Here is a 21,605-nt window from a genome sequence, read left to right on the forward strand (position 1 = left end):
CTCAATAGACCCATCTGATCCTTGCTTCCTAAACCTCATGTATGCTGCCTTCTTCCACCTGACTAGATTTTCCACCTCACTTGTCACCCATGGTTCCTTCACCCTACCATTCTTTATCTTCCTCACCGGGACAAATTTATCCCTTACATCCCGTAAGAGAACTCTAAACATCGACCACATGTCCATAGTACATTTCCCTGCAAAAACATCATCCCAATTCACACCCGCAAGTTCTAGCCTTGTAGCCTCATAATTTGCCTTTCCCCAATTAAAAATTTTCCTGTCCTCTTTGATTCTATCCTTTTCCATGATAATTATAAAGGCCAGGGAGCGGTGGTCACTGTCCCCCAGATGCTCACCCACTGAGAAATCTGTGACCTGACCCGGTTCATTACCTAGTACAAGATCTAGTATGGCATTCCCCCTGGTCGGCCTGTCCACATACTGTGACAGGAATCCATCCTGGACACACTTAACAAACTCTGCCCCATCTAAACCCTTGGAACTAATCAGGTGCCAATCACTATTAAGGAAGTTAAAGTCACCCATGATAACAGCCCTGTTATTTTTGCACCTTTCCAAAATCTGCCTCCCAATCTGCTCCTCTGTATCTCTGCTGCTACCAGGGGGCCTATAGAATACCCCCAATAGAGTAACTGCTCCCTTCCTGTTCCTGACTTCCACCCATATTGACTCAAAAGAGGATCCTGCTACATTACCCACCCTTTCTGTAGCTGTAATAGTATCCCTGACCAGTAATGCCACCCCTCCCCCCCTTTTCCTGCCCTCTCTATCCCTTTTAAAGCACTGAAATCCAGAAATATTGAGAATCCATTCCTGCCCTGGTGCCAGCCAAGTCTCTGTAATGGCCACTGCATCATAATTCCATTTATGTATCCAAACTCTCAGTTCATCACCTTTGTTCCTGATGTTTCTTGCATTGAGGTACACACATTTCAGCCCTTCTACCTTACTGTCTTTACACCGTTTATTCTGCTTCTCTTTCCTCAAAGCCTCTCTGTATGTTAGATCTGGCTTTACTCCATGCACTTCTTTCACTGCTCTATCGCTCTGGGTCCCATCCCCCTCGCAAATTAGTTTAAATCCTCCCAAACCATGCTAGCAAGCCTACCTGCAAGGATATTGCTCCCCCTCGAGTTCAGGTGCAACCCATCCAATCTGTACAGGTCCCACCTTCCCCAGAAGAGATCCCAATGATCTAAAAATCTAAAACCTTGCTCCCTGCACCAACTCCTCAGCCACGCATTCAACTGCCATCTCCTCCAATTTTTATCATCACTGTCACGTAGCACTGGCAGCAATCCTGAGAACGCCACCCTTGAGATCCTGTTCTTCAGCCTTCTGCCTAATTCCCGAAACTCACACTTCAGGACCTCATCCCTCTTCCTGCCTATGTCATTGGTCCCAACATGTATCACGATTTCTGGTTGCTTTCCCTCTCGTACCATGTCCTGGGTGATGACGATCCTCACTGATGAACACTGCCATCCAAAGGATCCACTCCTTGAAGATGTCTTGGATACTATGGAGGATATATCCCAGGGGGCCAAAGTTCATTTTTCCTGTCTGTATGTTGGTTTTCTCCGGATGCCTGTTTTCCCCCACAGTCATTGTAAATTGTCCTGTGTTTAGATTGGGATTAAATCGGTTTAGCCTCAGTGGGCTGGAAGACCATTAGACCATAAGACATAGGAGCAGAATGAGGCCATTCAGCCCATTGAGTCTGCTCCACCATTCCATCATGGCTGATCCCAGATCCACTCAACCCCATACACCCAACTTCTCACTATATCCTTTGATGCTCTGACTGATCGGAAAATGATTACTTTCCACCTTAAGCATATGCACAGACGGCCGCAGTCTGTGGCAGAGCATTCCACAGATCTACTACTTTCTGGCTGCTTCCTGCCTGTCAGCCATTCCGCTATCCATGCCAATATCTTCCCTGTAATATCATAGGATTTTCTCTTGTTAAGCAGCCTCATTTGTTGCACTTTATCAAACGCCTTCTGAAAATCCAAGTAAATGACATCCACTGCTTCTCCTTTGTCAACCCTGTTTGTTACTTCCTTGAAGAAGTCTAACAGATTTGTCAGGCAAGATTTCCTTTTACAGAAACCATGCTGACTTTGACTTATTCTATCATTAGTCTCCAAGTACCTCAAAACCTCATCCTTAATAATAGACTGCAACACTTTCCCAACCACTAAGATTAGGCTAACTGGCCTATAATTTCCTCACTTTTGTCTTCTTCTCTTCTTAAAGAGTGGAGTGACATTTTCAATCTTCCAGTCCTCCGGGACCATGCCAGAATCAAGTCATTCTTGAAAGATCATGACCAGTACATCCATTATCTCTTCGGCAACCTCTCTCAGGACTCTGGGATGTAGTCCACCTGGCCCAGGTGACTTATCCACCTTAAGACCTTTGAGTTTGCCTATCAGTTTTTCCTTTGTAATAAAATGGCACTCACTCCTGCTCCCTGACACTTACTGACTTCTGGCACACTGTTAGTGTCTTCCACAATGAAGACTGATGTAAAGTACCTATTAAGTTCACCTGCCATTTCTTTCTCCCCCAGTACTACCTCAGCAGCATCATGTTCCTGTAGTCCAATATCACCTCTCACCTCCCTTTTACTCTTTATCTAACTGAAAACTTTTCATATCCTGAAATGGGAGGGTGAGCAGCCAGAGGTCGTGGTATCCTGCTTTATATTATTGGTTAGTCTGCTCTCATATTTCATCTTTTCCCTTCTTATAACTTTTTTAGTTGCCTTTTTTTGGATTTTAAAAGCTTCCCAGTCATCCAACTTCCCACACACTGTTGCTACCCTATATGCCATTTCCTTGGCTTTTATGCTGCCCTTAACTTCCTTTGTCAGCCACGGTTGCCTACCCCCGTCATTTGAGAACTTCTTCCTCTGTGGGACATATGTATCCTGTGCCTGGTGAACTATTCCCAGAAACCTCAGCCATCTCGACTCTGCTGTCATCCCCACCAGTATCCTCCTCCAATCCACCTGGTCAAGCTCCTCTCTCACGCCTCTGTAATTCCCTTTATTCCATTGCGATACTAATACACGTGACTTCTACTTCTCCCTCTCAAATTGCAGTATGAATTCAATCATATTATGATCATTGACTTCTGAGGCTTCCTTTATATTAAGCTCCCTAATAACATCTAGGTTATTACACAACCTAAGATAGCCCTTCCCCAAGGAAGCTCAAGCACAAGCTGCTCTGAAAAGCCATTTCATAAGCAGTCAACAAATTCCCTTTCTTGTGATCCGACACCAACCTGATTGTCCCAATCCCCTCGCATATTGAAGTCCCTCATTACAATTGTGTCATTACACTTATTACCTGCCTTTTCCGGCTCCCTTTGCAATCTCAATCCCTCATCTAGGCTACTATTTAGAGGCGTATATATGATTCCCATAATTTTTTTTACCCTTGCAATTTCTTAACTCCACCCACAAAACTTAACATTCCCTGACCCTATGTCACCTCTTTCTAAAGATGTAATTCCACTTCTTACGAACTGAGCCACAACAGCGCCTGTGCCTCCCTGCCTGTCCTTTCGATATAACAAATATCCTTTGATGTTAAGCTCCTAACTATGACCTTCTTTCCGCCGTGACTCAGTGATGCTCACATCATCATACCAACCAATCTCTAATTGTGCCATGCGTTCGTCCACCTAATTACAAATGCTACCCACATCCAAACACAGCACCTTCAGTCCTATACTAATTGCCCTTTTGAATATTGCCTCTGTGGTACAATTTAACTCTTTGCTCTGTCTGCATTTATACCCAATCATTGGCTTGTCCTTCCTTACATTCATGTTACTCCCATCATCTAGTTATCAACCTGCTGGCTCATCCTCAGCTCTGTCATACTGGTTCCCATCTCCCTGCCGTATTAGTTTAAACCACTCCCAAAGGCTCTGGTAAACCTGAGTGCGAGAATATTGGTCCCCCTTGGATTCAAGTGCAACCCATCTCTTTTGTACAGATCCCACCTGCCCCAGAAGAGGTTCCAATTATCCAGAAATCTGAATCCCTGTCCCCTGCTCCAATTTTTCAGTCACACATTTACCTGCTACCTCATTCTATTCATACACTGACTTTTGCATGGCACAGGTAGGAATCTTGAGATTACCAACCTTGAGGTCCTGTTTCTCAGCTTCCTTCCTAATTCACTCTATTCTATTTTCAGGAGCTCTGGGTCTGTTCCATGATGTATCTCAAAATAAAAATAAAAATAAGCAGAGTATAATTCCACGATTCTCTGAAAGTGGTGAAAAAGGTTTTCGACACACTGGTCTCCATCAGGGCACTGAGTACTGGAGTTGGGAGGTTATGGGGCAGTTATTGGTGAGGCTCCATTTGTAGCATTGTGTTCAGTTCTGGTCATGCTGTTCTAGGAAAAGTACCATTAAGCTAGAAAGAATACAATGATTTCTGAGGATGGTGCCGGGACTTGCTGTTTAAAATCATGAGGGGTGGGGGGGGGGGGGGGGGGGAGAATACTCAGGAGAATGCACGCAGTCTGTTTCCCAGGGTTGTGGAAACAAGAAGCTGAGGAGACAGGTTTGAGGTAAGGGGGGGAGATTTAATAGGAATCACAGGAGCAGCTTTTTCACCCAGAAGATGGTCAGTATATGGAATGAGCTGCCAGGGAGAGTGGGTGAGGGAGAGACCTCAACATTGACAGCCACATGGAGTGTAGAGATAGAGGGATATGAGTTAAATGCAGCTAAATGGCACTGGCTCAGATGGGAATCCTGGTCACCATGGAAAATATGTTTCCTGCTTTATCACTCTATGAGTCATGTTAAGGGGGGATACTTGCTAGATGAAGGAATTGAAAGGTACATGCAACAGAGAAGAGAGTTGTGGTGTACAGGCAGAGACAGGAGTTGTGGCATACAGGCATCGAAAGGAGTTGTGATGTACTGGCAGAGACAGGAGTTGTGGTGTATTGACTGAGACAGGAGTTGTGGTTTACTGGCAGAGACAGGAGTTGTGATGTACAGGCAGAGACAGGAGTTGTGGTGTACTGGCAGAGACAGGAGTTGTGGTGTACTGACAGAGACAGGAGTTGTGGTGTACTGACAGAGACAGGAGTTGATGTGTACTGGCAGAGACAGGAGTTGTGGTGTGCTGACAGAGACAGGAGTTGATGTGTACAGGCAGAGACAGGAGTTGTGGTGTACTGGCAGAGACAGGAGTTGTGGTGTACAGGCAGAGAGAGGAGTTGATGTGTACTGGCAGAGACAGGAGTTGTGGCATACTGACTGAGACAGGAGTTGATGTGTACTGGCAGAGGGAGTAGTTGTGGTGTACTGACAGAGACAGGAGTTGTAGTGTACAGGCAGAAACAGGAATTGTGGTGTATTGACAGAGACAGGAGTTGTAGTGTACAGGCAGAGACAGGAGTTGTGGTGTACAGGCAGAGAAAGGGAATTGTGTACTGACAGAGAGAAGAGTTGTGGCATACTGACAGAGACAGGAGTTGATGTGTACTGGCAGAGAGAGGAGTTGTGGTGTACTGACAGAGACAGGAGTTGTAGTGTACAGGCAGAGGGAGTAGTTGTGGTGTGCTGACAGAGACAGGAGTTGTAGTGTACAGGCAGAGGGATTAGTTGTGGTGTACTGACAGAGACAGGAGTTGTGGTGTACAGGCAGAAACAGGAGTTGTGGTGTACAGGCAGAAACAGGAGTTGTGGTGTACTGACAGAGACAGGAGTTGTGGTGTACAGGCAGAAACAGGAGTTGTGGTGTACTGACAGAGACAAGAGTTGTAGTGTACAGGCAGAAACAGGAGTTGTGGTGTACTGATAGAGACAGGAGTTGTAGTGTACAAGCAGAAACAGGAGTTGTGGTGTACTGGCAGAGACAGGAGTTGTGGCGTACAGGCATAGAGAGGAGTTGTGATGTACTGACAGAGACAGGAATTGTGGTGTACTGGCAGTAAAAGCGAATTGAGGTGTACTGGGAGAGAAAGGGAATTGTAATGTACAGGCAGAGAGAGGTGTTGTGGTGTACTGACAGAGACAGGAATTGTGGTGTACTGGCAGTGAAAGCGAATTGAGGTGTACTGGGAGAGAAAGGGAATTGTGATGTACAGGCAGAGAGAGGTGCTGTGGTGTACTGGCAGAGGGAGGGATTGTGGTGTACAGACAGAGACAGGAGTTGTGGTGTACTGACAGAGACAGGAGTTGTGGTGTACTGGAACAGACAGGAGCTGTAGTGTACTGGCAGGGAGAGGGTTGTGGTGTACTGTCAGAGAAAGGGAATTGTGGTGTACTGGCAGAGACAGGAGTTGTGGTGTACTGGCGGAGACAGGAGTTGATGTGTACAGGCAGAGAGAGGAGTTGTGGTGTACTGGCAGAGACAGGAGTTGTGGCGTACAGGCATAGAGAGGAGTTGTGATGTACTGACAGAGACAGGAATTGTGGTGTACTGGCAGTAAAAGCAAATTGAGGTGTACTGGGAGAGAAAGGGAATTGTGATGTACAGGCAGAGAGAGGTGTTATGGTGTACTGGCAGAGGGAGGGATTGCGGTGTACAGGCAGTGAGAGGAGCTGTGGTGTACTGGCATAGAGAGGAGTTGTAGTGTACAGGCAGAGACAGGAGTTGTGGCGTACAGGCATAGAGAGGAGTTGTGATGTACTGACAGAGACAGGAATTGTGGTGTACTGACTGAGACAGGAGTTGTGGTTTACTGGCAGAGACAGGAGTTGATGTGTACAGGCAGAGAGAGGAGTTGTGGTGTACTGGCAGAGACAGGAGTTGTGGTGTGCTGACAGAGACAGGAGTTGTGGTGTACAGGCAGAGAGAGGAGTTGTGGTGTACTGGCAGAGACAGGAGTTGTGGCATACTAACTGAGACAGGAGTTGATGTGTACTGGCAGATGGAGTAGTTGTGGTGAACTGACAGAGACAGGAGTTGTAGTGTACAGGCAGAGGGAGTAGTTGTGGTGTACTGACAGAGACAGGAGTTGTAGTGTACAGGCAGAAACAGGAATTGTGGTGTACTGACAGAGACAGGCGTTGTGGTGTACTGACAGAGAAAGGGAATTGTGATGTACAGGCAGAGAGAGGTGTTGTGGTGTATTGGCAGAGGGAGGGATTGCGGTGTACAGGCAGAGAGAGGAGCTGTGGTGTACTGGCATAGAGAGGAGTTGTAGTGTACAGGCAGAGACAGGAGTTGTGGCATACAGGCATAGAGAGGAGTTGTGATGTACTGACAGAGACAGGAATTGTGGTGTACTGGCAGTGAAAGCGAATTGAGGTGTACTGGGAGAGAAAGGGAATTGTGATGTACAGGCAGAGAGAGGTGTTGTGGTGTACAGGCAGAGAGAGGTGCTGTGGTGTACTGGCAGAGGGAGGGATTGCGGTGTACAGGCAGAGACAGGAGCTGTGGTGTACTGGGAGAGAAAGGGAATTGTGATGTACAGGCAGAGAGAGGTGCTGTGGTGTACTGGCAGAGGGAGGGATTGCGGTGTACAGGCAGAGACAGGAGCTGTGGTGTACTGGCATAGAGAGGAGTTGTAGTGTACTGACAGAGACAGGAGTTGTGGTGTACTGACAGAGACAGGATTTGATGTGTACTGGCAGAGAGAGGAGTTGTGGTGTACTGACAGAGACAGGAGTTGTGGTGTACTGGCAGAGACAGGAGTTGATGTGTACTGACAGAGACAGGAGTTGTGGTGTACTGGAACAGACAGGAGTTGTAGTGTACTGGCAGGAAGAGGGGTTGTGGTGTACTGTCAGAGAAAGGAATTGTGGTGTACTGGCAGAGACAGGAGTTGTGGTGTACTGGCAGAGACAGGAGTTGTGGTGTACAGGCAGAGACAGGAGTTGTGGTGTACAGGCAGAGAGAGGAGTTGTGGTGTACTGGCAGAGACAGGAGTTGTGGTGTACTGACAGAGACAGGAGTTGATGTGTACTGACAGAGATAGGAGTTGTGGTGTACTGGCAGAGACAGGAGTTGTGGTGTACTGGCAGAGACAGGAGTTGTGGTGTACTGACTGAGACAGGAGTTGTGGTGTACTGGCAGAGACAGGAGTTGTGGTGTACTGGCAGAGACAGGAGTTGTGGTGTACAGGCAGAGACAGGAGTTGTGGTGTACTGACAGAGACAGGAGTTGATGTGTACTGGCAGAGAGAGGAGTTGTGGTGTACTGTGAGAAAGGGAGTTGTGGTGTACTGGTAGAGAGAGGAGTTGTGATGTACAGGCAGAGACAGGAGTTGTGGTGTACTGGTAGAGAGAGGAGTTGTTCTGTACTGACAGACACAGGAGTTGTGGTGTACTGACTGAGAAAGGGAGTTGTGGTGTACTGGTAGAGACAGGAGTTGTGGTGTACTGGCAGAGACAGGACTTGTGGTGTACTGACAGAGACAGGAGTTGACGTGTACAGGCAGAGACAGGAGTTGTGGTGTACTGACAGAGACAGGAGTTGATGTGTACAGGCAGAGACAGGAGTTGTGGTGTACTGACAGAGACAGGAGTTGATGTGTACAGGCAGAGACAGGAGTTGATGTGTACAGGCAGAGACAGGAGTTGTGGTGTACTGACAGAGACAGGAGTTGATGTGTACTGGCAGAGAGAGGAGTTGTGGTGTACTGACTGAGAAAGGGAGTTGTGGTGTACTGGCAGAGAGAGGGGGTTGAGGCCAGTATGGATCCTTCATGATCAGACTGAATGGTGGAACATGCCTAATGAGTTTGGTGATTTATTCCAGCTGAGTGTCTCTTTAGAATTCCTGTACAGTGTCCCACCACACATATTTACGATCAAAATCTAGAAGAAGTTGAGATGGATACTAAATCAGCAGTGATGAAATTACAGAGCAGACTTGATGGGCTGAATAGTTTAATTCTGCTCCTTTGTCTTATGACCTTAAGCTGCGGATTTCCTACTCAGGTGGAATCAACAGTACTCTGCTACTGTTCTGACCTCCCAGTCGACGTGTAAACTAAACTTTGGTGGATGGCTTGACCAGAGGGGTAGAACCGTGAGACCAGTGGTCTGCTCTTTCAGCTTCTGAATGGATGGTCAGGTGTGTACAGTGCTGGACTGAGAGAATATTCTCTTCACGTCTCGGCAGCATATCGGTTAGCATGACCTTACCACAGCTTGTGTGTTTGGAGCTTGGATTTCAGTTCTGGTGCAGTCTGCAAGGAGTTTGTACATTTGTTTGATCTTTTGGTGTGTGAGTGGTTGGTCAGGTGCGTGCAGTGCGCAGTGCAGGACTGAGAAAACATACACCTCAAGTTATGGCCGTGTATTGCTTAGCGTGCCACTATTACAGCTTGGGGGGTTCCGTAGTTTGGAATTCAATTTGGGCACTATCCGTCGGGTGTTTGTACATTCTCCCCGTGACTGCATCTGTCAGGTGTGCGTAGTGCTGGACCTAGAGAATATTCTCCTCAGGTCATGATAGTGTAGCTGTTAGCCTAACACTATTACAGCTTGGGGACTTCCAGAGTCAGAGATGGGTAATATTCTCCTCGAGTCATTACCTGGAGAAGAGACTTCAGCAGCATCATCTGAATCATACGGTTTGCATCATCCCTGGAAGACAAAGAGAGAAAATTAGCATTGTTTACCTTTAAATATTGAGCTATTCAGCACACAGAGCTGCTCAGCCAACACATCCCTTTGCGAGAGACTCAATACATCACAGCTTGCTCTTTCCCTGCTTCTGTGCAAATCTTTTCTCTCTCGTGCTGTTCAGACTGGAAAGTTGAGATTATGACCCTCCCCTGACACCTCTGGCTCCTTCACCAAAAACATTACCTGTTCCTGTGGGCTCTGAACCTTCCCACCAACGGGAACCCATTCCCTGCGTTCACTCTGTGCTCAGCCTCATGATTTTGAGAGTTTGAACAGCTCTCGGCTGTGTAGCAATTAGTACAGCACTTTACAGCACCAGGCGTAGGATTTGTGATTCAATTCCTGCTGCTGCAGTAAGGAGTCTGCATGTTCTGCCCATGACCGTGTGAGTATCCAATGGGTGCTCCAGTTCCCTCCCCCATTCCAAATAAGTACAGGTGGAAGAAGGCAGCACACATGCGGTTTAGGAAGCAAGGATCAGATGGGTCTATTGAGGAATATAGGGAAGCAAGAAAGCAGCTCAAGAAGGGGCTGACAAGAGCAAGAAGGGGGCATGAGAAGGCCTTGGCGAGTAGGGTAAAGGAAAACCCCAAGGCATTCTTCAATTATGTGAAGGAAAAAAGGATGACAGGAGTGAGGGTAGGACTGATTAGAGATAAAGGTGGGAAGATGTGCCTGGTGGCTGTGGAAGTGAGTGAGGTCCTCAATGAATACTTCTCTTCGGTATTCACCAATGAGAGGGAACTTGATGATGGTGAGGACAATATGAGTGAGGTTGATGTTCTGGAGCATGTTGATATTAAGGGAGAGGAGGTGTTGGAGTTGTTAAAATACATTAGGATGGATAAGTCCCCAGGGCCTGACGGAATAATCCCCAGGCTGCTCCACGAGGCGAGGGAAGAGATTGCTGAGCCTCTGGCTAGGATCTTTATGTCCTCGTTGTCCACAGCATGGTACCGGAGGATTGGAGGGAGGCAAATGCTGTCCCCTTGTTCAAAAAAGGTAGTAAGGATAGTCCAGGTAATTATAGACCAGTGAGCCTTACGTCTGTGGTAGGAAAGTTGTTGGAAAAGATTCTTAGAGATAGGATCTATAGGCATTTAGAGAATCATGGTCTGATCAGGGACAGTCAGCATGGCTTTGTGAAGGGCAGATTGTGTCTAACAGGCCTGATAGAGTTCTTTGAGGAGGTGACCAGGCATATAGATGAGGGTAGTGCAGTGGATGTGATCTATATGGATTTTAGTAAGGCATTTGACAAGGTTCCACACAGTAGGCTATAGCTGTATATTTTGATGTTTCAATGTGCATGTGACAAATAAAGCTATCCTTTGATCAATCTATGCCTCACAATCTTGTACACCTCTATCAACTCACCTTTCTTCTTCTTTCACTCGAAAGACAAAAGCCCGAGCTTGCTCAACCTATCTTCATAAGACGTGCTTTCTAATCCAGGCATCATCCTTCTGCACCTCCTCTAAAGCTTCCACATCCTCCCTATGATGTTGTGAGCAGAACTGAAGCAGGGTTTTATAGAATTGCAACATTACCTTGTGATAATCCCTTGACTAATGAAGACCAACATGCCATAAGCCTTCTTAACTACCCTATTAACTTGCGTGGCAACTTATCAGGAATCTACGGACATGCCATCAGCCCTGTATTCTGCCTTGAAAATCGACCTTGCAAAGTGAATCACTTCACACTTTTCCAGTTGAACTTCATCTGCCACTTCTCAGGTCAGCTCTTCATCTAGTCAATGTCATGTTTCAACAATCCTCTACACTATCTACAGCTCCATCAACCTTCATGTCACCTGCAAGCTTACTAACCTACCCTTCCACTTCCCCATTCAGGTCATTTATAACTATGGCAAACAGCAGGGGACCCAGAAATGACCTTTGTGGAATACCACCAACTCCAAGCAGAGTATGTTCCATCTACACCCTGTCTTCTGTGGGCAAGCCAAATCTGAGTCTACACAGCCAAGTTTCCTTAGATCCGATACTTCCTGACTTTCTGAATGAGCCTACAAAGGGGAACCTAATCAAACGCTGTACTAAAATCTATATACACTATGCCACATTGACTGCTCTCCTTCATCAATGTGCTTTGTCACATCCTCAAAGAATTCAATCAGGGTCAAGAGACATGATCTGTCCCTCAGAAAGTCATGCTGACTATCCCTAATCAGACTATGCTGCTATCCAAGAATCTGGAATTCTGCCCCCTTGAAGCAGTTTCTCAGTTTCTAGCTTTCTATTCCTGCCCTGGCTACCACGTGACACCGAAAGTAATCCAAGTCAAGTTAAGTCATTTTTTATTGTCATTTCGACCATAACTGCTGGTACAGTACACAGAGAAAACGAGACAACGTTTTTCAGGACCATGGTGCTACATGAACAATACAAAAACTACACTGAACTACTTAAAAACAACACAACACTACACTAGACGTCAGGCCTACCCAGGACTGCATAAAGTGCACAAAACAGTGCAGGCATTACAATAAATAATGAACAAGACAATAGGCACAGTAGAGGGTAGTAGGTTGGTGTCAGTCCAGGCTCTGGGTATTGAGGAGTCTGATGACTTGCGGGAAGAAACTGTTACATAGTCTGGTTGTGACAGCCCGAATGCCTCGGTGTCTTTTGCCAGATGGCAGGAGGGAGAAGAGTTTGTATGAGGGGTGCGTGGGGTCCTTCATAATGCTGTTTGCTTTACGGATGCAGTGTGAGATGTAAATGTCTGTAATGGCGGGAAGAGAGACCTCGATGATCTTCTCAGCTGACCTATCTGCTGCTGGGTCTTGCAATCCGAGATGGTGCAATTTCCGAACCACGCAGTGATGCAGCTGCTCAGGATGCTCTCAATATAACCTCTGTAGAGTATGGTGAGGATGGGGAGAGTGAGATGGACTTCTCTCAGCCTTCGCAGAAAGTAGAGACGCTGCTGGGCTTTCTTTGCTATGGAGCTGGTGTTGAGGGACCAGGTGAGATTCTCCGCCAGGTGAACACCTAGAAATTTGGTGGTGTTAACGATCTCTACGGAGGAGTTATCGATGTTCAGCAGAGAGTGGTCGCTCCGTGTCCTCCTGAAGTCAACAACCATCTCTTTTGTTTTGTTCACATTCAGAGACAGGTTGTTGGCTCTGCACCAGTCCATTAGCCGCTGCACCTCCTCTCTGTATGCTGACTGATCGTTCTTGCTGATGAGACCCACCACGGTCGTGTCATCGGTGAACTTGATGATGTGGTTCGAGCTGTGTGTTGCAGCACAGTCGTGGGTCAGCAGAGTGAACAGCAGTGGACTGAGTACACAGCCCTGGGGGGCCCCCGTGCTCAGTGTGGTGGTGTTGGAGATGCTGCTTCCAATCCGGACTGACTGAGATCTCCCAGTCAGGAAGTCTAGGATCCAGTTGCAGAGGGAGGTGTTCAGGCCCAGTAGGCTCAGCTTTCCAATCAGTTTCTGAGGAATGATTGTGTTGAATGCTGAACTGAAGTCTATGAACAGCATTTAAACATACGTGTCTTTTTTGTCCTGGTGGAGGGTGATGGCAATGGCGTCGTCTGTTGAAAAGTTAGGACAATGATCCCCGTGAGCTATTTGTCTACAGCTCCCGTGAGCTATTCTGGTGTCTTCTCCTTTCCTTCTCTGTCGAGAAGAAGGGACTTGGCCCGAAACATTGGCATCTATTCATTTCCATAGATGCTGTCTGATCTAAAGAGTTCCTCCAGCATTCTGTGTATGTTACTATGATGGATTGTAGTGTTAAACCACAGTCAATGACCATGCATGCAGTCATAGAGTCATAATCCACTACAGCACAGAAACAGGCACTTCAGCCCATCTAGTCCGTGCTGAACCTGCACCTGGACCATAGCCCTCCATAACCCTCCCATCCCATGTACAGTACCTGTCCATCCTCTGAGTAAAGAAGCTCCCCTCATATCCCCCTTAAGCATTCACCTTTAACCCATGACCTCTAGTTCAAGGGTCGGCTGGTGGCGCAGTGAGATCAGCGCCGGGCTCGAGAACGGAGGTTCCCGAGTTCGATCCAGTGACAGACCAGCCCCGAGCGTGCTTTCCATCCGCGCCGGGTTGATGTCGAGCTTGCGACTCGGCCTCATAAAATATACTGCGAAACGTCTGTGCAAGGAGTGGCGCTCCACACAGCCTTCCGATCCACGCTTTGTAAGGCATAAAAATGCCTGACGCTGGCCTCTCACGCCTAAGTCAACGTCATCATCATCATCTAGTTCGTCTCACCCAATCTCAGTAGAAAAGGCTGCTTGCATTTACGCTATCTACACCGCTCATAATTTTGTATACCTCTATCAAATCTCCCTGTTTTAGGGAATAAAGTCCTAACTGAGACATTGAGGCAAGTACAGAAGGTGAGCAAGAGTTTCAGCACCAACTGCCCTTGTTCTGATCGCTGCTGGACAAAGAGACTATGAGCAGCATTATCACTGTGCGGCTCGTTGTTATAGATGCATAGGTCTCTCTGCCTCTTTCTTTCTTTTCAAATCTTTTCATTATTATCCAAAATTAACACGAGTACATCGAAGTAAGCAACACCTCCAATGTCTCAAGAAAAAAACATTATTTTAAAGATTGAAAAAATTTTGGTGATTAAAAAAAACCGTACTAAGCAAGAAAAAGTGAGAAAAAAACCCGTTAGGTGTACAACCCCAGAGCCATGCGTCATACAAAAAGCTTCTAAAGATAAACATCAAACCACCAGCAAGAGAAAAAAAGTACCAAAAATTTACAATTAGATCATGGAGGAAATCTATCAATTAACTCAAATGATAATAACGAGCAAATTAACCCTATCTTTTCTCAAAATCAAACATAGGTTCAAAGGTTCGACTTCTAATTTTCTTCAAACTAAGACATAGCAACACTTAAGAGAACCATTGTGACAAAGTGGGAGCTGATGTATCCTTCCACTTCAACAAAATGGCCCTCCTGGCTATCAATGTAGCAAATGCAATAATATGTTGGTCAGACACAGAGATACCACAGATATTTTGAGGAATTATTCCAAAAAGCACAGTTAATTTGTTAGGTTGTAAATTAATTTTAAGTGCTTTAGAAATTGTTGAAAAAACCGACTTCCAGAACTGTTCCAATATAGAACAAGACCAAAACATATGTGTCAGTGTAGCTATCTCAGTTTTACATCTATCACAATAACTATCAACATTAGGAAATATTTTAGACAGTCTCTCCTTCGTCAGATGGTAACGATGTACAATTTTAAACTGAATCAGTGAATGACTAGCACAGATCGAAGAAGAATTAACCAGCTTCAGAATCCGCGTCCAATCTTCCATCATAAAAGTCAAATTGAGTTCCTTTTCCCAATCTTGTTTAATCTTAAATAAAGGACACTTATCCCATTGTAATAGTAAATTATAAATTCTTTCAATAGAACCCTTCATCGAAGGGTTCATACTCATAATAGTATCTAACAGGTCAGCATCCAATATCCAAAAAAATTGCGGAACTGGAGCCAGGTTTGTCAAGGATGCTTAATCACAGGGTATAGGTTTAAATTAGCAACTTTAGCTAATTGCATAGGTAAAGCAGCTCCCAATAACGAGGTTAAATAAAACTGTTTCACAGCTTTCAATTCCAAGTCTACCCAAACTGGTCGATCGTTCTTATCAACCCAATATAACCAAAAGGACATGTATCGCACATTAACAGCCCAGTAATACATTCTTAAATTAGGCAAAGCGAGACCTCCATCCTTTTTCAACTTTTGTAAGTGACATTTACTAATTCTTGGTCTTTTATTATTCCAAATAAAAGATAAAATCATAGAATCAATCCGATCAAAAAACTTCTTAGTCAAAAAAACAGGGATATTCTGAAATAAATATAAAAATTTTGGTAAAATCATCATTTTGACTACATGGATGCGACCAACAAGTGAAAATGTAAGTGGACTCCATCTACTAAATAAATACTTCATAGAATCTACCAAGGGAACAAAATTGACTTTATAAAGATCCTTATATTTTTTAGTGATTGTAACACCTAAATATCTAAAAGAATCACAAACAACAGGAATTCTGCAGATGCTGGAAATTCAAGCAACACACATCAAATTTGCTGGTGAACGCAGCAGGCCAGGCAGCATCTCTAGGAAGAGGTACAGTCGACGTTTCAGGCCGAGACCCTTTGTCAGGACTAACTGAAGGAAGAGTGATAAGGGATTTGAAAGTTGGAGGGGGAGGGGGAGATCCAAAATGATAGGAGAAGACAGGAGGGGGAGGGATGGAGCCAAGAGCTGGACAGGTGATAGGCAAAAGGGATACAAGAGGATCATGGGACAGGAGGTCCAGGAAGAAAGACAAGGGCGGGGGGACCCAGAGGATGGGCAAGGGGTATATTCAGAGGGACAGAGGGAGAAAAAGGAGAGTGAGAGAAAGAATGTGTGTAAAATGAGGGATGGGGGTGATGAATGGACAAGGGAGTCACGTAGGGAGCAATCCCTGCGGAATGCAGAGAGAGGGGGGGAGGGAAAGATGTGCTTAGTGGTGGGATCCCGTTGGAGGTGGTGGAAGTTACGGAGAATAATATTTGGACCCGGAAAACTCCTTCGGAACGCTCTGCTCTCCACTCCCTCCGCACTAATCCTAACCTTATTATTAAACCCGCCGATAAGGGGGGTGCTGTTGTAGTCTGGCATACTGACCTCTACCTTGCTGAGGCACAGCGACAACTCGCGGATACCTCCTCTTATTTACCCCTCAATCTGGACCCCACTAAGGAGCACCAGGCCATTGTCTCCCACACCATCACCGACTTTATCCGCTCGGGGGATCTCCCATCCACTGCTACCAACCTTATAGTTCCCACACCTCGCACTTCCCGTTTCTACCTCCTACCCAAGATTCACAAACCTGCCTGTCCTGGCCGACCTATTGTCTCAGCTTGCTCCTGCCCCACCGAACTTGTTTCTGCATACCTCGACACGGTTTTATCCCCCCTTGTTCAATCCCTTCCTACCTATGTTCGTGACACTTCTCATGCTCTTAAACTTTTCGATGATTTTAAGTTCCCTGGCCCCCACCGCTTTATTTTCACCATGGATGTCCAGTCCTTATATACTTCCATCCCCCATCAGGAAGGTCTCAAAGCTCTACGCTTCTTTTTGGATTCCAGACCTAATCAGTTCCCCTCTACCACCACTCTGCTCCGTCTAGCGGAATTAGTCCTTACTCTTAATAATTTCTCCTTTGGCTCCTCCCACTTCCTCCAAACTAAAGGTGTAGCTATGGGCACCCGTATGGGTCCTAGCTATGCCTGCCTTTTTGTTGGCTTTGTGGAACAATCTATGTTCCGTGCCTATTCTGGTATCTGTCCCCCACTTTTCCTTCGCTACATCGACGACTGCATTGGCGCTGCTTCCTGCACGCATGCTGAGCTCGTTGACTTTATTAACTTTGCCTCCAACTTTCACCCTGCCCTCAAGTTTACCTGGTCCATTTCCAACACCTCCCTCCCCTTTCTAGATCTTTCTGTCTCTGTCTCTGGAGACAGCTTATCCACTGATGTCTACTATAAGCCTACTGACTCTCACAGCTATCTGGACTATTCCTCTTCTCACCCTGTCTCTTGCAAAAACGCCATCCCCTTCTCGCAATTCCTCCGTCTCCGCCGCATCTGCTCTCAGGATGAGGCTTTTCATTCTAGGACGAGGGAGATGTCTTCCTTTTTTAAAGAAAGGGGCTTCCCTTCCTCCACTATCAACTCTGCTCTTAAACGCATCTCCCCTACTTCACGTACATCTGCTCTCACTCCATCCTCCCTCCAGCCCACTAGGAATAGGGTTCCCCTGGTCCTCACCTACCACCCCAGCAGCCTCCGGGTCCAACATATTATTCTCTGTAACTTCTGCCACCTCCAACGGGATCCCACCACTAAGCACATCTTTCCCTCCCCCCGTCTCTCTGCATTCCGCAGGGATTGCTCCCTACGTGACTCCCTTGTCCATTCATCACCCCCATCCCTCCCCACTGATCTCCCTCCTGGCACTTATCTGTGTAAGCGGAACAAGTGCTACACATGCCCTTACACTTCCTCCCTTACCACCATTCAGGGCCCCAAACAGTCCTTCCAGGTGAGGCAACACTTCACCTGTGAGTCGGCTGGGGTGATATACTGCGTCTGGTGCTCCCGATGTGGCCTTTTATATATTGGTGAGACCCGACGCAGACTGGGAGACCACTTTGCTGAACACCTACGCTCTGTCTGCCAGAGAAAGCAGGATCTCCCAGTGGCCACACATTTTAATTCCACATCCCATTCCCATTCTGGCATGTCTATCCATGGCCTCCTCTACTGTAAAGATGAAGCCACACTCAGGTTGGAGGAACAACACCTTATATTCCGTCTGGGTAACCTCCAACCTGATGGCATGAACATCGACTTCTCTAACTTCCGCTAATGCCCCACCTCCCCCTCGTACCCCATCTGTTACTTATTTTTTTACACACATTCTTTCTCTCACTCTCCTTTTTCTCCCTCTGTCCCTCTGAATATACCCCTTGCCCATCCTCTGGGTCCCCCCACCCTTGTCTTTCTTCCTGGACCTCCTGTCCCATGATCCTCTTGTATCCCTTTTGCCTATCACCTGTCCAGCTCTTGGCTCCATCCCTCCCCCTCCTGTCTTCTCTTATTATTTTGGATCTCCCCCTCGCCCTCCAACTTTCAAATCCCTTACTCACTCTTCCTTCAGTTAGTCCTGATGAAGGGTCTGGGCCTGAAACGTCGACTGCACCTCTTCCTAGAGATGCTGTCTGGCCTGCTGCGTTCACCAGCAACTTTTATGTGTGTTATCTAAAAGAATCCGTGACTTTGAAATGAGTATATAGAAACAGATTCATTTAGAACGTAGAACATAGAATAGTACAGCACAGTACAGGCCCTTCAGCCCACAATGTTGTGCCGACCCTCAAACCCTGCCTCCCATATAAGCCCCCACCTTAAATTCCTCCATATACCTGTCTAGTAGTCTCTTAAACTTCACTAGTGTATCTGTCTCCACCACTGACTCAGGCAGTACATTCCATGCACCAACCACTCTCTGAGTAAAAAAACCTTCCTCTAATATCCCCCTTGAACTTCCCACTCCTTACCTTAAAGCCATGTCCTCTTGTATTGAGCGGTGGTGTCCTGGGGAAGAGGCGCTGGCTATCCATTCTATCTATTCCTGTTATTATCTTGTACACCTCTATAATGTCTGCTCTCATCGTCCTTCTCTCCAAAGAGTAAAGCCCTAGCTCCCTTAATCTCTGATCATGGTCATAATGCATACTCTCTAAACCAGTCAGCATCCTGGTAAATCTCCTCTGTACCCTTTCCAATGCTTCCACATCCTTCCTATAGTGAGGCGACCAGAACTGGACACAGTACTGCAAGTGTGGCCTAACCAGAGTTTTATAAAGCTGCATCATTACATCACGACTCTTAAACTCTATCCCTCAACTTATGAAAGCTAACACCCCATAAGCTTTCTTAACTACCCTATCTACCTGTGAGGCAACTTTCAGGGATCTGTGGACATGTACCTCGAGATCCCTCTGCTCCTCCACTCTACCAAGTATCCTGCCATTTACTTTGTACTCTGCCCTGGAGTTTGTCCTTCCAAAGTGTACCACCTCACACTTCTCCGGGTTGAACTCCATCTGCCACTTCTCAGCCCACTTCTGCATCCTATCAATGTCTCTCTGCAATCTTTGACAATCCTCTACACTATCTACAACACCACCAACCTTTGTGTCGTCTGCAAACTTGCCAACCCACCCCTTAAATTACATTCCTAAATTAGGCAAAGCGAGACCTGCATCCTTTTTCAACTTTGGTAAGTGACATTTACTAATTCTTGGTCTTTTATTATTCCAAATAAAAAATAAAATAATAGAATCAATCCAATCAAAAAATTTCTTAGTCAAAAAAAAACAGGAATATTCTGAAGTAAGTATAAAAATTTTGGTAAAATCATCATTTTGACTAGATGGATGCGACCAACAAGTGAAAATGTAAGTGGACTCCGTCTACTAAATAAATACTTCATATAATCTACCAAGGGAACAAAATTGGCTTTATAAAGATCCTTATATTTTTTAGTGATTATAACACCTAAATATCTAATCCGTGACTTTGAAGGAGTATTATCATATATAGAAACCATTCATTTAAAGGAAACAATTCACTTTTACTAAAATTTTTGTTTAAATCCTGAAAAATCTCCAAATTCATTAAATAATTTTAGTAAGGGAGGAATAAATTCTTCGGGATTAGATATATAAACCAATAAATCGTCAGTGTAAAGAGAAATCTTATGAATGGTCTCATTCACAGAAATCCCATAAATATCTTCAGCTTCACGAAGAGCAAATGCAAGGGGCTGGTCTCTCTGCCTCACGTGGTGTCCTTCTCTTTCCATGAATGTCGGCGGTGATCATGTAAGGTGGTAGCATGGTTCTGTGTTTCATGGATTAGACTATTGTGTTTATGCACTGTGGTCATTTTCAAATTTATGGATTTATATTCTGTGCTTTTATTGCTCATTCCTTTTCTGTTTTGTTGCGTGAGGGGACAGTGTTTGAGGTTAATGTTCTGTTGTGTTCTGTTAGTATTTTTGTGCAGAGAGCGGTTGTGGGTTTGATGTTTGTCTCTGAATGACTTTCATGTTCTATCTTTGTTTCTTGGCTATCTGGAGAAGACAAATTTCAAAGTTATATATGGATACATGTTTTGATATAAGTGATCCTTTGAACCTTTTAACCTATTCAACCTTTCCATAAAATTTAGGTCCTCAAGTCCCAGCAAGATCTTTGCAAATTTTCTCTGAATTCTTTCCATGTTAGCGTCATAGAAAAATATAGCACATCCTTGAGCCCATCTAGTACATCTCAAACCATTTAAACTGCCTACTTCCATTGACCTGCACCAGGACCACAGCCTTCCATACTCCTACCATCCATGTACCTATCCAAACTTCTCTTGAACAATTAAATCAAGCTCGCATGCACCACTTGTGCTGGCAGCACGTTCCACTCTCTCATGACTCTCTAAGTGTGGAAGTTCCCTCTCATGTCCCCCTTAAATTTTTCACCTTTCACCGTTAAGCTATGACCTCCAGTTGTAGTCCCACCCAACTTCAGTGAAAAGCCTGCTTGTATTTATGCTATCTATACCCCTCATAATTTCATATATATCCCAATCAAATCTCCCCTCAATCTTCTACATTTTAAGGAATATGGTCTGAACCTATTTAACCTTTCTCTCTAACTCAGGTCCTCCAGACCCAGCAACATCCTTTAATTTAAAAGGGATTTGTACACGGTGCATATGTGTGAGAGAAAGCAGTTGAGATGCCTTTGTTCTCAGTGCCCTACTGTTTACTGTGAAAGACCCTCCCTGGTTGGTCCTACCGAAGTGCAACACCTCGTACCTACCTCTATCTGCCATTATTCAGCCTATATTTCCAGCAGATCCCACCGCAAGCTTTGATACTCTTCCTTGCTGTCCATTACCCTCCCCAAATATTGGTGCCATCTGCAAATTTGATGATCCAATTCACCACATTATCATCCAGATTGTTGAAATATATGACAAACAACAATGGACCCAGCACCGATCCCTGCAGCACTCCATTAGTCACAGGCCTCCAGTCAGAGAGGTAACACTCTACTACCACTCTCTGGCTTCTCCCACAAAGCCAATGTCTCATCCACTTTACATCCTCATCCTGAATGCCCAATGACTGAACCGTGTGGACCAGCCTCCCATTACGAAAGTCCATGTAGACAACATCCACTGCCTTGCCTTCATTCACTTTCCTGGTAACTTCCTTGGTACACTATATAAGATTGGTTAGGCATGACCTACCATGTACGAAACCATGTTGACTATTCTTAATCAGTCCA

At 45.6% G+C, this 21,605-nt stretch overlaps 1 protein-coding gene across 3 annotated transcripts in view; it reads right to left on the reverse strand.

Annotated features, from left to right (window-relative positions):
• LOC140202111 (protein EFR3 homolog B-like) overlaps window positions 1–21,605 on the reverse strand; it is a 280,457-nt gene that overhangs the window by 92,690 nt on the left and 166,162 nt on the right. For all 3 annotated transcript variants that reach the window (XM_072266969.1, XM_072266968.1, XM_072266970.1), the window contains exon 12: window positions 9,558–9,609. In XM_072266969.1, the coding sequence (XP_072123070.1) occupies window positions 9,558–9,609 (52 nt within the window). The remainder of the gene's footprint in view (window positions 1–9,557; window positions 9,610–21,605) is intronic.

The sequence above is a fragment of the Mobula birostris genome, chromosome 8, assembly GCF_030028105.1.
Source record: "Mobula birostris isolate sMobBir1 chromosome 8, sMobBir1.hap1, whole genome shotgun sequence".
In the NCBI taxonomy this organism is placed as follows: domain Eukaryota; kingdom Metazoa; phylum Chordata; class Chondrichthyes; order Myliobatiformes; family Myliobatidae; genus Mobula; species Mobula birostris.